General features: G+C 33.1%; 2 protein-coding genes and 1 pseudogene across 2 annotated transcripts; all 3 read right to left on the reverse strand.

Moving 5' to 3' along the window:
• On the reverse strand, positions 1,228-5,141 carry LOC107638958 (alpha-glucosidase). The gene is made up of 5 exons (XM_016342356.2): positions 4,802-5,141; positions 3,822-4,438; positions 3,273-3,503; positions 2,522-3,168; positions 1,228-2,308 (listed from the first exon to the last, which is right to left on the reverse strand). Exons 1-5 carry the CDS (start codon positions 5,035-5,037, stop codon positions 1,445-1,447), a joined length of 2,595 nt encoding a protein of 864 aa, XP_016197842.1. The 5' UTR covers positions 5,038-5,141; the 3' UTR covers positions 1,228-1,444.
• Positions 7,341-10,736, reverse strand: LOC107636098 (alpha-glucosidase-like). Its single transcript, XM_016339633.2, has 4 exons — positions 10,341-10,736; positions 9,571-10,178; positions 9,204-9,434; positions 7,341-9,114 (listed from the first exon to the last, which is right to left on the reverse strand). Exons 1-4 carry the CDS (start codon positions 10,607-10,609, stop codon positions 7,583-7,585), a joined length of 2,640 nt encoding a protein of 879 aa, XP_016195119.1. The 5' UTR covers positions 10,610-10,736; the 3' UTR covers positions 7,341-7,582.
• LOC107636097 overlaps positions 11,471-16,175 on the reverse strand; it is an 8,761-nt pseudogene continuing 4,056 nt past the window's right edge.

Below are 16,175 nucleotides of genomic sequence, written 5' to 3' on the forward strand. Positions count from 1 at the left end.
AAAAATTTTCACATCAAAACCATACATTATACCTAAGCACCAGTATCTGAAGGCATTTTACAGAGGTCCTACTGGAAAAAAAAAAAAAAACAGAAAGAAAGCCTAAAATTTGTCCACAAATACAATTTAACCAGAATCAGAGTACTTATTTGCTTTCAGATTATACAAGAAATTCTCACTAATCATAGACAGTTGATTGGTTCACTTGGTTGTTAGCCGTTAGTGTTTCACTGGTGTAGCCATATCCAACTACTTCTTCTCTTAATGGGAAAGTACCTTCAACACACCATGCCAAAATATGAGGCAAAAACATGTGCACAACAACATGGGAAAAAACATTCTGCAGCTTATTACTGTGTTGGTGGTTGAGATTAGAAGGCTATTCATAATGGCTGGAGAATCAAATGCAATCATCTACCACCAATACATAAAGTTCCATAACCAAATCACTTGCGAATCAAAATCTAGTGATCACCGAAAAGTGATATTCCACTCAGTGCTGCTATCCAAGTCATAATCATTTCAAATGGACATCCATTATTTTCACAACAATTTCTATGATTTCTATTCATGAGGCTCTCGATGATTGTTAATTCTCTATGGGTACAAGTATCTTTTTAGTGCACGTCTATGAGTCTATCTTCTTGTGTCTGTCTCTTCCTTTGGTTTTATTTATAAAAAAAATTATAGAGTAAAAATAGACAAAAGTATATACGAAAAAGAGTATAAAGGTGATTAAAGTACACCTAAAAGGTTTTAAAATAACTTGATACACCCCAAAGATTGTTTATTTAAGCAAGTCGAAAGTATACTTAGTTGTATATGCAGTAATGAATTTAGATTTTTTAAGCTGATACATCGACATTTGGAGGATTACAAAGTGTATGATTGCAATTTTATGTCAGACCAATAGAATGCTAAATAAGGAAAGAACAGTTCTGACCTGTCTAAACAATCTTTGAGGTGTATTTCGCTATTTTAGAATCTTTCCAGTGTACAAATTAACAAATCTATTATAATCTTTTAAAGAGTATAAAATCATTTTATATTAAAATTAGACTTTTATCATGTTAAAATTTAGTTGCTGATGAAAGGAAAAAGTTCAGCCAACACTCCCAAAGTGTTGATTCATTACCCAAAATATAGTTATTTCTGTTGGTACAGAATAATCTTTGATAAATAATTTGAAATTTTATTCTTGTTTAGAAACAGATAGGTGAATCAGAATGAGCTCCACAATAAAATCATTTAAAACAGCAAATCAATCACACTATACAACCACAGTATTAATAGAGATATGATTTCTTAGTACTTAGATTCCCAGCCATGTTGATAGTATTCTTTATTTTTGTTACAAAACATGACATTTGTGAGGAATACCTACAGCAAGACACATTCCTTCAGTAGATAAAAAGAAAAAAACAACTTTAATTTCCCTTGTTCCTTATATTTCAATTTCAAGCTTAAATTCCTCTCCAATAAGCAGTGACAATTCTGAAACTTGTATAGTAACAAACTGTGAGGAGTCATCATTGTGAGTCTTGACAACCATCTTCAGTGAACCTGTTCCATTCATATAACTTATTCTCTTATGCTTAGGTATTCCCAAGAAAGTGACCTTTTCTATGATCCATCTTTGGTCCAGGGCAAATCTTCCATTAGTGACATTAGATGCAACAAAAACACTATTTTTCTGCAATGCACCATAAAAACTAACCAATGTCCATGGCTCATTCTGTCCTGATATGTCAAGTGTCTCCCCATCATCCAAATAAACTTGTCCATAGCTAGTTTTGCTGCTACTAACAACCACCACAAGATGAAATCGGGTCTTCCGGGCGGCTTCTGTTGTCAATGCCTCTCCTTGCATGGCCAAGATGTTACCTTCACCAACATGCACATTTATGTGATCAGATGGAGCATCAAGGGTAACATATTTTCCTGATTCAGCACTCACTGAATTCGAGAAATTGAAGAGATCAAACCAGTTTCCTACTGGGAAGTATGCATCAACCGTTATAGCCCCCGGCTTTAGTACAGGTGACACTAAAACCCCCTTTCCTAGAAGAAACTGTGAACTTATATCATATGTTGTGACATCCTCAGGAAATGAAAAGAAAAGGGGTCTTGCAATTGGTGTCCCTTTTGTGTGTGCCTCATACATTAGTGTGTAAAGATAAGGGAGGAGGCGATAGCGCAGGCCGAGCACTTTCCTAGCCGATTCAGCAACTGAATCCCAAAGATATAGCTCTTGCCTATTGGAAGTGTTGTCCGAATGATCTCTTGCAAAGGGATAAAAAGCCCCCAGCTGCATTGTGGAAAGTGAAAATAATTTGATATCTATACGTTTTGTTATGAGTTTCCAAGTTTTCTACTATACAAAGAAGATACTAGTTTCTACATGTGACTTTTGTAACCTAAGCATACAAAACTAATACAAGTATATGAAAACAACATTCACAAAGAAGAAAAAAGAATCAATAATCGATACTAATTACCATACTTAAGGATGAAATTTTACCTGGATCCAGCGCCTACAAAGTTCTTCAGTTGTATTTCCCGAAAAGCCACATATATCTGCTCCAACCATTGGAATTCCAAATATTCCAAAATTTAAAATAGAAGGGATTGAGTATGCTAAATTATTCCATGTGGCAGCATTATCTCCTGTCCAGTGAGCTGTGTACTTGCCAGAACTAACAAAAGTTGATCTACTTAGAATGAATGGCCTTTTGCCACTTATATCCTTTAAAACCTTGTTGGTTGCTTTGGATTCTAAGAGTCCATATAAATTATGGGAATCATATTCAGTGATATTGCCAAAATGTAAAGATGTTGCCGGGACTGTTCTGTAATTGATCTGTTGCATAACTCCGGAATTATTAATTTTATAGGGAGGGTTGTCAAGACTAGACGATGGATTCGGGGGAGAAGTGATGAAATTAGACAACTCATTCATGTCAAGCCAAATACCATCAAATGGGAGAAGCTCTCTAAATAATTTGATTTCCGTACCCCAAAACTTTTGGCTGCTTGGATTCAAGAAATCAGGGTAGTAAACTGGTCCAGGCCAAACTTGACCAAGGTAATTGACTCCATTTCTCTTGATGTATATATCATCCTGCAATCCTCTGACAAAAGTTGCATATGTTTGATTCACATGGATACCTTTTTGCAAAATTAAAGCCTGGATCAATAACTAATGCTTATGCATGGATGTTATTTTATTATCAAAAGAAATGGCATGGTATGAGGATTACTGGATTAGTTACCAGGATCCAAGATAAGCACATATTTCTGGCCATTTTTGTGAAGGGTATCCACAAATGTTTTCATCTTATCCAGTGGAAAGTTGATAGGATCAAGGGTGAAATCTTGATATGCATCCATGTAATCGATATCTGTCCACATAACTTCAAGGGGTATGTTTGCTTTTGCATAGTTGGCAACCACACCCTTGAGATCACTTACATTCTTGTAGCCCCATCTACACTGATGAAAACCTTTCAGAACAGAAATAATGAAGATGTGGATAAGCATAGGAATCACTGCTACAAATAATAGATCAGCAAGATAAGACCAACAGTTTTTACACATTGATTAGAACTTAAATGTCTGTGAACAAGTGAAAGGAAAATTCATAAAGTACCACATGGTAACCCAACGTTTCTTTAATGAAATGTGGAAGTGAATGAATTTGTCCAACTGAATAGAGCAGCAGGGTTCATCATCATTATCAAAATATGTGAGCAATATCAATATCATTATATATGTATTATAACTAGGCAGAATAGATTATCATGCTATATAAGTAGTCTTACCAAAAGACCAATAAGGCATAGGAGCAGGTCTTCCAATGAGTTCAGTGTACTGCTCCATCACCAGCTCCGGCGATGATCCAGAAAAAAAGTAAAGATCAAACACTCCACCAATCACCTTGTAAGTTATACGGTCGCCACCATATGCAACATCCATCCCATTGCTATTTAAAAGCAACACCCCATGTGTGCTCCCCGACTTCACTCTTCCATCTTTAGACCCTTTCCTTACATCCATGTAGAAAGGGTGAGAACCATAAAGGTTCAAGTCAAGAATGGCACTAAAAGTATCTGAATTCCACATGGTGAGTGTCTGGTGTGGCTGCAACTTAAAGGATCTCTTGGTGTGTTCACCAAGGCCATAAAGATCAAAGAGGATGTCCTTGGAGGACTTGCGCGAGATAGTGAAGCCAAATGGGGTGGTGTTGTGGAGGCTGAATATGAGGTCTGAGTTTGCTATTGTCAGAGATAGTTTTACTTCTTGTTTAGAAGGGAATTGTTTGGTGCTGAGAGAGCAGTGAGGGTAATAGGAACCTCTAGGAATCACTTCTTCTGGGATCTCCCATCTTTGGTGGGTAGAGTCTGTTATTCTTACTCTTAGCCTATCCTTGTTCTCAAAACTGCAAAATTCAGAAATAACCAAAATTTTCATGCTATATACACTTCAGTTTGTATGATGCAGTGAATAGGAATCGTGTATGATGCAAGCCATATCAACTTCAAATTTTGCATCACATTTTGCTGTGTGTATTAATATTATTACTTCAGTATGTATTGGATAGTGAATAGTGAATACCGAATTGATAATCAATTATAACCTAGAATTCATTAGTATCAAGATTCGAAGCAAAGCTGAACTAATCTATCTAAGGTTAGTATAATGACGTGCTATAACAGTAAAGATATCATAGTGTTTAATTATTTAATTTTCTAATAATCACTGAAAAGATCACACTAATGATTCAAAGTGGTGGTGTTGTTACCTGGCAGAGAGTTTGAGTTGTGGGATGTCAGGTCCATGGAGAGAAGAAGATTTGATGAGGCTAAGAGTGGCAGTCAACGACTTCCCAAAGTGATCACTGGCCACAGTTGAGATGGTGTAGCCATATCCAACTACTTCTTCTGTTAGTGTGGAAGCTTCAACTCCATGCCTAAATATGATGCACAAGAACAATAACAAGGGAAGCATAGTGTCTCTTCTCTCATGCCTACTACTCATTCTTCTGCTACTTAGTGAGTGTGTTGAGTGTGAGGGACTTTTCTCTTTTGTACAAGGACAATAGTTCAGTCATCGAATGAATAAAATAAGTCTAGAATGCTGATGTCAATGTTTGAACTCTTGACCTTTTAGATCTAGAACTCTAATACTATATCATGAAACCACTCATCTTAAAAATGTAACTTGATAGGACAATGTAACACTAATGGTCATATCTCTAATACTTCTTAAATGTTCATTGTACATATTGTATGCTTAGGGCATTGACTCCCTGTACTTTCTCAGTTTTTCTTGAAAATATCATTTATAATATTTCTATTCATGGGATTCTCAATAATTGTTAGATCTCTATTGGTACAAGTACCTTCCTTTTGCATTGTCTATCATCTTGCTTGCACTTTCTGTTCCTCTGATTTTAGTGGCTTTTTTTTTTCCAAGGAATTTTAATTTGTTTTTGAAATAAGTTATCTCACATATATAAAATTTCTATTTCCATTTTAAAGTATAGGATTTTAATATTTTCATGCAAAAGAAAATAAAAATTAGCATATACGATTATTATTATTATTTATAGTCATTTTAAGTATAGTGAAATTGTTTATATTCAATTAACTTTCATTGATTTTAAAATTAATCTAGAACAAAAAATGAAAAAGAAAAAGAAAAAAAGTTGAAATATTCAAATTAACCATTAAAAATATAGCGTGTCGAAATTATACATAAAAGGAAAATAGAATTTAGTTTTTAAACGGACAAATATAAATATAAAAGGATACAATTTTGATAAATTTTTTTGCACAAAAGTATTACTCTCTATGTTATAACTAGAATGAGACCCACATGTTCTGCAAATTTAAATAAAAAATAAAAATGATTAATAAATATTATAAAAAAAATTTTAAATACATAAATATGAATACAAATGATAAATAATTTTTTGAAAAGTATATTTGTTGAAATTATAGAAGTTTAATTATATGAAAATATAGGTCGTAAACATTTCAAGATTTTATGCAAGATAGTTATTTGTATAATCTCTAAAGTTATCTTGTGTGTTTTATAATACTATTAAAGTGCATGCAAAAAAGTACTGGATTATTAGGCATAAAATTAATTGTGATAATCTAAAATTAAAAATTAATGGGTATGTCTAAAATGAGCTCAACACTTGTGTGCTTATTGAATGTGCCATATTTATATAGACCATTAGATTTTATTAGATTAAAATCAAAAGCTAATATAAAAGAAGAGTATTGATGGTTTTTAATAAATACAGAATATCATAGTACATAAATAAACACTTTAAATAAAAATATTTTAATACACAATACTTTAAATAGCAATAGAATCTTTTATTCTTAAATAATTAAATATAAAATATATAAAAACAAAATATCTGAATATTTTTTATTTATTAAATTAATTATTATACAAAATTTTTTAATAATATTTAAAAAATATAATTTACGTATATATAAGATTGTATAATCTACGTATATATATCATGTATTATGTATATATAGGATTGTATAATCTACGTATATATATCATGTATTATATAGAGTAGCTTGACGTCTTTTAACTATAGTATAAACTTTTTATTGGTTTTTATTTTTTGAAACATTCTAGCACACTCATCTCCCATAAATTATTTTTTTAAAAAATGCAATTATAGAAACTAATGAATAACCAATTTATTTCATGTGTCTCTGAGAAAGATTGAAGATATTTTAATGTATAATTTAAGATTCAACACATGTGATACTTTACATAAAAAAATCTTGTTAATTATTGTGAGAAGCGTTACAAAATATGAATTGTAAAATAAAAAGACATTTAATATTATTAAAAAGAAATTTTAATTACAAGAATTATCTTGTGTTAATTATTACGAAAACAGTTACAAAGAATTGATATTGAGGTTGAAAGAAAAAATATATTTGATTTTATAATAGAATTACATCTATACTAATATGCTGACGTGGCAAAATTCTAAAAAATTTATATGTCATTACTTAAATATAGCATGATTTTAGTATTAACTTTTATATAGATAAAATAGATAGATAGATGCTTAAATACATTAAGGCTTTTGATCTCTACTAAAAGAGCTTTTCGCCCCCCCATTGAATTACATGTTTTATATACGCCTAGATTACACTTCCCGAGCCATTTTATGATATATACATATCCATGACCATGACTCTTCGATATATAAATTTTTTAGCCAAAATAAAAAAAGTCCATGCCATACTTCTGATTCATTTGCTAAAAAAAATAGGTATTTCTGTCAACAAAAAATATTCTTTGATAAATAATCTGAAATTTTATTATCTTAAAATAGTCATTTCTCAATTTTCCAACCATAAGTAATAAAGAAATGCTACATCTTTGACTCTTTTAAACAACTTCACAGAGAAGTATATTATATATGGAGAGAGCTTTGAATGTAGTTGCTGAAAGATCATCTAATTGTAAGACAGAACTATGAAGAAATCCCTTCAACAAGAAGAAGATAGATTCTTTCATAGTAAAAACCTGCTTTTTAAACCATAGTCATTTCAATTTCTAGCTCAAATTTCTCTCCAATAAGTTGTGACAATGCTGAAACTTCTATACTAATAAACTGTGACAAGTTATCAGCATGTGTCTGCACAATTCCATTCTCAATATTCAATTCATTACTTGCCAAATTCACTTTACCTAATCTCTTGTTCTTTGGTATCCCCAAGAATGTGATCTTTTCAATGATCAACCTTTGGTCCAGAGCAAATCTTGCATTGACTATATCAGATGTAATAAAAACACCATTGTTATGTAAAACAGCATAAAATCTGACCAATGTCCACTCTTCATTCTCTCCTGATATTTCAAGTGTTTCTCCATCATCCAAATAAACTTGTCCATAGCTAGTTTGGCTGCGGCTAACAACCACCACAAGATGAAACGCAGTCTTCCGGCCGGCTTCAGTTGTCATTGCTTCTCCTTGCATGACCAAAATGTTACCTTCACCAACATGCACATTAATGTGATCAGATGGAGCATCAAGAGTAACATACTTTCCTGATTTAGCACTCACTGAATTTGAGACATTGAAGAGATCAAACCAGTTTCCTGCAGGGAAGTATGCATTGACAGTTACAGCTCCAGATTCAAGCACAGGTGAGACTAAAACCCCTTTGCCAAGTAGAAACTGTGAATTTATGTCATATGTGGTGACATCCTCAGGGAATGAAAAGAAAAGGGGTCTTGCAATTGGTGTCCCTTTTGTGTGTGATTCATACATTAGTGTGTAAAGGTAAGGGAGGAGGCGATAGCGCAGGCCGAGCACTTTCCTTGCTGACGAAGCAACTGAATCCCAAAGATAAAGCTCTTGCCTGGTTGAAGATTTATCTGAATGATCTCTTGCAAAGGGGTAAAATGCTCCTAATTGGATCCAACGCCTGCAAAGTTCTTCGGTTGTGTTTGGTCCAAAACCACATATATCTGCTCCAACCATTGGAATTCCGAATATTCCAAAATTTAATATAGAAGGGATTGAGTATGCCAAATCGTTCCAAGTCGCGGCGTTATCTCCTGTCCAGTGAGCTGCATACCTACCAGAGCTTACAAAAGTTGATCTACTGAGAATGAATGGCCTTTTACCAGTTATATCCTTTAAAGCCTTGTAAGTTGCTTTGCTTTGTAAGAGTCCATACAAATTATGAGTATCATACTCAGTAATATTACCATAGTGTGAAGATGTTGCTGGTATTGTTCTGGTATTGATTGGTTTTTGAGTTCCAGAATCATTGATTATGTAGGGAGGGTTATCAAGATTGGAAGATGGATTAGGAGGAGAAGTGTTGAAATTAGCTATTTCATTCATATCAAGCCAGAGACCATCAAATGGGAGAAGCTCCCTAAATAATTTGATTTCATTACCCCAGAATTTTTGGCTTCTTGGATTCAAGAAATCAGGGAAGTAAACTGGTCCAGGCCAAACTTGACCAAGGTAATTGACTCCATTTCTCTTTATATAGATATCAGCCTCCAAGCCTCTGACATAAGTTGCATATGAAGTATTTACACTGATACCTGTTTGAAAAATTAGCTTCAAATCAATAACTGCTGTAATATGTTTGTGGATTGGTTAAAAGAGGTTGCTTGGTGTTGGAATTAGGTACCAGGATCTAAGATGGGAACATATTTCTGGCCATTTTGATGAAGAGTGTCAACAAATTTTCTCATCTTATTCAATGGGAAATTTATAGGATCAAGTGTGAAATCCTTATATGCATCCATTGAATCAATATCTGTCCACATAACTTCAAGGGGTATATTTGCTTTTGCATAGTTGGCAACCACATTTTCAAGATCACTCACATCCTTATAGCCATATCTACATTGATGAAAACCTTTCACAAAAGAGAGAATTCTTTTGGATTAGCATGTAAAGTTGGGATCCACAGACTTTTCTTGGACAAAAAAAATATTGTGATGATTTATCAACTTTGCTATAAGAATACATGGTACTAATTAAGATTTTCTTACCAAAAGACCAATAAGGCATTGGAGCAGGCCTTCCAATGAGTTCAGTGTACTGCTCCATCACTTGTTCCGGCGATGATCCGGCAAAAATGTAAAAATCAAAAACTCCACCAATCACTTTATAAGTTATGCGGTCACCATCATACACAACATCCATCCCATTGCTATTTAGCAGCAAGACCCCATGTGTAGCCCCAGCCTTAACCCTCCCATCCATAGATCCTTTCCTCATGTCCAAGTAAAAAGGGTGAAAGCCATAAAGGTTCAAGTCAAGGTTGGCACCATTGTCCATATTCCACATTGTTAATGTCTGGTTTGGCTGCAGCTTGAAGGAGCCCTTGGTGTGCTCACCAAGGCCATAAGCATCAAAGAGAATGTCATTGGAGGACTTGCGCGAGATAGTGAAGCCGAATGGAATTGTGTTGTGGAGGCTGAATATGAGGTCTGAGTTTGGTGATGTTAGAGATAGTTTTGGTTCTTGATTTAGATCATAGCTATTGAGAGAATGAGAAGAGTATTGAGAACTTCTAGGAATCACTTCTTCTGGAATTTCCCATCTTTGGTGAATGGAATCTGTGATTCTTACTCTTAGCCTGTCCTTGGTTTCTAAACTGCAAAATTTAGAAATATGTATTCCATGTTAGCTTTAGAACAATGATAGTTGTACTCGCTTTGCATTGTATATCAGACCGGTTTACACCTGATCCAATGGGGATGAGAATGTAAGCCGGTTTGATACACAATGCAAAGTAAGTGACTACAACATTTCTTACCTGGCAACAAGGTTGAGGTGTGGGATGTCAGGCCCATAAATGGAGGAAGACTTGATGAGGTTAAGGTTAGCACTCAATGAAGTTCCTAAAAGATCTTCATTGTTCACATTTGAGATGGTGTAACCATAACCAACTACTTCTATTTCTTCTGATGATGATGAATATGTAACAAAATGGCAAAAGATTAGGCAAATACACATATAGAAGAAGCTTGTTATTGGTGGTGGAAACATAGTGGTTCTGGTTTCACTCCTCAAAACCGCACCCATATTATGCTTCTTAGTCTTGAATGTTGAAGATAGAAATTAGAAAGCTAAGGTATGCCGTTATGCTCAATTCATTTTCAATTATTGTAGGCTTAATTAAGTTTTTGTTACTTGTGAAATGCCCTTTTTTTATTTCTGTAAAAAAAAATTAGTCTAATAAAATTTAGAAGTTTTTTGTTTTAGTCTCTTTCATTAGTTTTTTAGAAAGGTAAAGACATTTTAAATATATGAATTGTTTAAGTATACCAATTGCACGATGATGTTTCGAATATTGGAAAAGCAATGCTTATATAATTTAGTTTTAGATGTATCTGTGTAACTGAACAAAAACAAATGTCTACCTTTCTAATCATTGTAAAGGCTAAAGATTTCTTTTTAATATATATATATATGGCCATATGGGTATATAACTATATATATATATATATTAGATTCGAAATCATGTTCCAACTTGAAACGAATCCAAGTTATTCTCTACATGGATATCAAAATAATGACATCATTTCTAAGACTTAGATTTTTAAATGAATCAATATTAGTTGACAAGCTTAGCTTTTTAGAACGAATTCTGTTCCAATTTTAACTCGGTTTCTTCTAAATATTTATATATATAACTATATCTTGCAATGAAAACTTTATTATTAACATAGATATCTATGTATTTATATTTTAATTTCATAGTCATGTTATAGCATTCTGTCACACTTATTTTAGATATAAAAAATGACATCTTAATTTTTAAATTTGGATCATCTAAATTTTAGATTTTCACTTGAGAGGGTAAAGTGTGATCTCTCGTCCTTGAATATTTTTTCTCTCATGTTTTCTCTTAGTCCCACCTATAAAATAAATTGTGAGAAATCACACTTTATCCTCTCAAATAAAATCCAAAATTTAGAGGATCAAAATCCTTAATTTTTATGTCATAATAATTATCACAATAATTTTAACTGGAGAAACATGAGAAGGAATTGCATCTATAAAGACAATCCTTCTTTTAGCTACCCTTCAACCTTGTATTTGAATTTCTAGTTTAAATGCCTTTCCAATAGGCTGTGACAATCTTGAAACTTCTATACTAACAAACTCTGAAAAGTTCTCAACATGTGTAACCATCTTTCTCATTGAACTTGTTCCATTCTCAATATTCAACTCAGTATGCTTAGGAATTCCCAAGAAAGTGATCTTTTCTATGATTCATCTTTGGTTCAGAGCAAATCTTCCATTAGTAACATTAGATGCAACAAAAACACTATTCTTCTGTAATGCACGATACAAACTTACCAATGTCCACTGATCATTCTCTCCTAACATGTCAAGTGCTTCTCCATCATCCAAATAAACTTGTCCATAACTACTTTTGCTGCTACTAACAACCACCACAAGATGAAATGCAGTCTTTCGGGCCGCGTCTGTTGTCATTGCTTCTCCTTGGATGGCCAAGATGTTACCTTCACTAACATGCACATTGATGTGATCAGGTGGAGCATCAAGAGTAACATACTTTCCTGACTCAGCACTCACTGAATTTGAGACATTGAAGAGATCAAACCAGTTCCCTGCAGGGAAGTATGCATTAACAGTGACAGCTCCAGATTGTAGCACTGGTGACACCAAAACTCCTTTGCCAAGTAGGAACTGTGAACTTATATCATATGTTGTGACATCCTCAGGGAATGAAAAGAAAAGGGGTCTTGCAATCGGTGTCCCTTTTGTATGTGCTTTATACATCAATGTGTAGAAATAAGGGAGGAGGCGATAGCGAAGGCCGAGCACTTTCCTTGCTGATGAAGCAACTGAATCCCAAAGATAAAGCTCTTGCCTGATGGAATATATTACTGAATGGTCTCTAGCAAAGGGGTAAAATGCTCCCAACTACATGAGGTAAATAAAAGGAATTAGATATGTATATGTATAGTAAACCTTCCAGTTTTGAGTTTTTCACAAAGAAATTATCCCATATCTTAGGATCAATTGTTACCTGGATCCATCGCCTGCAGAGTTCTTCAGTTGTATTTCCTAAGAAACCACATATATCTGCTCCAACCGTTGGAATTCCAAATATTCCAGAATTTAATATAGAAGGAATTGAGTATGCCAAATCATTCCAAGTAGCAGCATTGTCTCCAGTCCAATGTGCTGTATACTTACCAGAACTTACAAAAGTTGATCTACTAAGAATAAAAGGCCTTTTACCAATTACATCTTTTAAAGCTTTGTTGGTAGCTTTGGATTCTAGTAGTCGATATAAATTGTGAGCATCATACTCAGTGATATTTCCATAATGTAAGGATGTTGCTGGTACCGTTTTCGTATTGATTGGTTGTAGGGCTCCAGAATTGTTAATTTTGTAGGGAGGGTTGTCAAGACTAGAAGATGGATTAGGAGGAGAAGTGATGAAATTAGATATCTCATTCGTGTCAACCCAGAGACCATCAAATGGGAGAAGTTCCCTAAATAGTTTGATCTCTCTCCCCCAGAATTCTTGGCTTCTTGGATTTAAAAAATCTGGGAAGTAAACTTGTCCTGGAAAAAGTTGACCAAGGTAATTGACTCCATTTCTCTATATAAACATGGCAAATTAAGAGGATGTCATGTGTCATATAAGCTAAAAAAAGGGATATTAGTGTAGTTTCCCTAAAAATTAGGTGGAGAGTGTTTTTTGGTTGGGAGAAAATGCATGGTATTGGAATTAGGTACCAGGATCCAATATGAGTACATATTTCTGTCCATTCCGGTGAAGGGTATCAACAAATGTTTTCATCTTATCCAGGGGAAAGTTGATAGGATCAAGGGTGAAATCTTTATATGCATCCATGTAATCAATATCTGTCCACATAACTTCAAGGGGTATGTGTGCCTTTGTGTAGTCAGCAACCACACCCTCAAGATCATTTACACTCTTGTAGCCATAGCTACACTGGTGAAAACCTTTCACAAAAGAAATGATAACTTTATGGATTAGCATGGGAGCAAGATATATCAAAACGGGAAAAAGCAGAGTGATTTATAGTTATCACATGTTATATTTACTTCTATTATAAAACAGAATACTTTGAATCTAGAAACCACTATGTGAGAACAATTTTCAGTTAAAATCTTGTAATACTGATAAAGTTAAAGGAGTATAGATAAGACTTACCAAAAGACCAATAAGGCATAGGAGTAGGCCTTCCAATGAGTTCAGTGTATTGCTCCATAACCAACTCCGGTGACGATCCGGCAAAAAAGTAAAGATCAAGCACCCCACCAATCACCTTATAAGTTATCCGGTCACCACCATACACAACATCCATCCCATTGCTATTTAGCAGCAACACCCCATGTGTGCTTCCATCCTTCACACTTCCATCTTTAGATCCTTTCCTTACATCCATGTAAAAAGGGTGAGAGCCATAAAGGTTCAAGTCAAGATTAGCACTAAAAGTATCTGAATTCCACATGGTGAGTGTCTGGTGTGGCTGCAACTTAAAGGAGCTCTTGGTGTGTTCACCAAGGCCATAAATGAAGAGTTGGAAGGGTCCGGTGAAGCGTCAAAAAAAAGGACATCATTGGAGGACTTGCGCAAGATAGTGAAGCCAAATGGGGTGGTGTTGTGGAGGCTGAATATGAGGTCTGAGTTTGGTGTTGTGATAGAAAAGTTTGGTTCTTGTTTTGGATTGCAGGTATGGTTGGAAGAAGGGAATTGTTTGTTGATGAGAAAGGGGAGAAGAGGGAAATGGGAGCTTCTTGGAATCACTTCTTCTGAAACTTCCCATCTTTGGTGAGTGGAGTCTGTGATTCTAACTCTTAATCTGTCCTTGCTCGCAAAACTGCAAAAGACACATACAATATATATAACCAATTACAAAGTAGAAAACATATTATATACCAAAAACTATAAATAATGCACCTTCAATGAAAATTTTGCAGATTATACATGCTTCAATATACATTATGCTGTGAATGATAATCAATTATTATCAGTTAGAGGTTAGAGCAGCAGTTGACTTTGCGTACTATATTAGCTTCAGTATGTCTTACACAAAGGATGATGAATAGGAATGATCAATTATAAATTTTGCATACTGTATTAGCACTGGTATGTGTATGTCTAAGGCTATATTATCACTGTATAATAATACGCTTTTAAGGAAAAGAATGGTATATGATTTAGAAAACTCAATTAGATAAGTCAAAATAATCTGCATAACACAAACAAGTTTATATATGTCAATTCAATGGGGGTGATTAAATGGAAAATTATCAGTTTCCACGCTACTTTAATAGAATATGGTATGTCATGTACGAATCAGCTGCCCATGCCCATGTTATTTTCTTTATGAAAAAGTCTAGGGACAATTTTTATTAAAATTTGGCCAACACTTAACTATAAAAAAAAAGTGAGTAATTTCACACTATTGGATGAAATCTCACACCATAAAAAACACTAATGATAACTAATTGATGACTACAAATCACAAAACTTATCGACTCCTAACACTTTTCTTATTATTTAGTGAGGAATTAAATTCCTAAAATGTTCATCTTATTGATGAAAAAGACGAAAATAAGCCGCTAAATGTTTTGGCTTTGAAGGCTGCTGCTCTTCTTTATTTATTTATCTTATTTTGGGTCTAAGTTAAAGGGATATGTGATATGTCAGAGGGTTAGCAATACCTAGTAGAGGAAAGGAGATTCAATTAAAAGACACGTGTAAATGCATTAACACTTAATTTTTTTTATTTTTAAAAAATTATAAGATTAATATTGATTCTATAACTTAATTAAATAATTAAAAACTTTAATTTTTTCTTCATCCTAATTTTAAGAATCTTTATTATAATTTTTTTGATTTTTATCTAATTCTTTCTATTTCTCCATATAATATCGTATAAAAAAATACATTAGTTTTGGCTTATTTATTAAATTTGAGAATATAAAAGCCATTTGTCGAACTAATTTTTTTTTATAAATTAATTTTTTTCCATTTATTTATCTATCTTTTTATTTATTTATTTATAATTTTCATCATCATAATCATCATTATTATTATTCTATCATTGCCACTATCTATTGCTATTATAATTGTCACTATAATTGTTGTTGCTGTGGTAGTCATTATTGTTATTGTTATTGGTTAATCGTAAACAAATTCTATTTAATTAATTAATTAATCAATCAATAATAATAATTGTGAACAATTTTTCTTTTAATTCTTTTGTAAATGCAGCCTTTATTTAATTTGAAAAAAATATTGTTTAAATTATAATCATTTGCATAATTTTATCTAGATTACAATAAATGTATTAAAAATAGGTTTAATTATTATGTTGGTCTTTACCAATAAGTTATAACTCAAATGACATAGTCTCCATACTCATTTAAGAGGTTTCGAGTTTCTCTATCTTTGGTGAAAAATGACCAAATTATAAAATTAAAAACAATATAGAAACCCAATTAAAAGAAAAAAAATATATAAACCTAATTATAAATTTGATAAAATTATAAAGACCAATAAAATAATTAAACCTTAAGAATATAGTTGAATTAAATTTAACTCATTTTTATATAATTAGAATCTTAAATT

Source organism: Arachis ipaensis, chromosome B04 (genome assembly GCF_000816755.2).
Source record: "Arachis ipaensis cultivar K30076 chromosome B04, Araip1.1, whole genome shotgun sequence".
Taxonomy (NCBI): domain Eukaryota; kingdom Viridiplantae; phylum Streptophyta; class Magnoliopsida; order Fabales; family Fabaceae; genus Arachis; species Arachis ipaensis.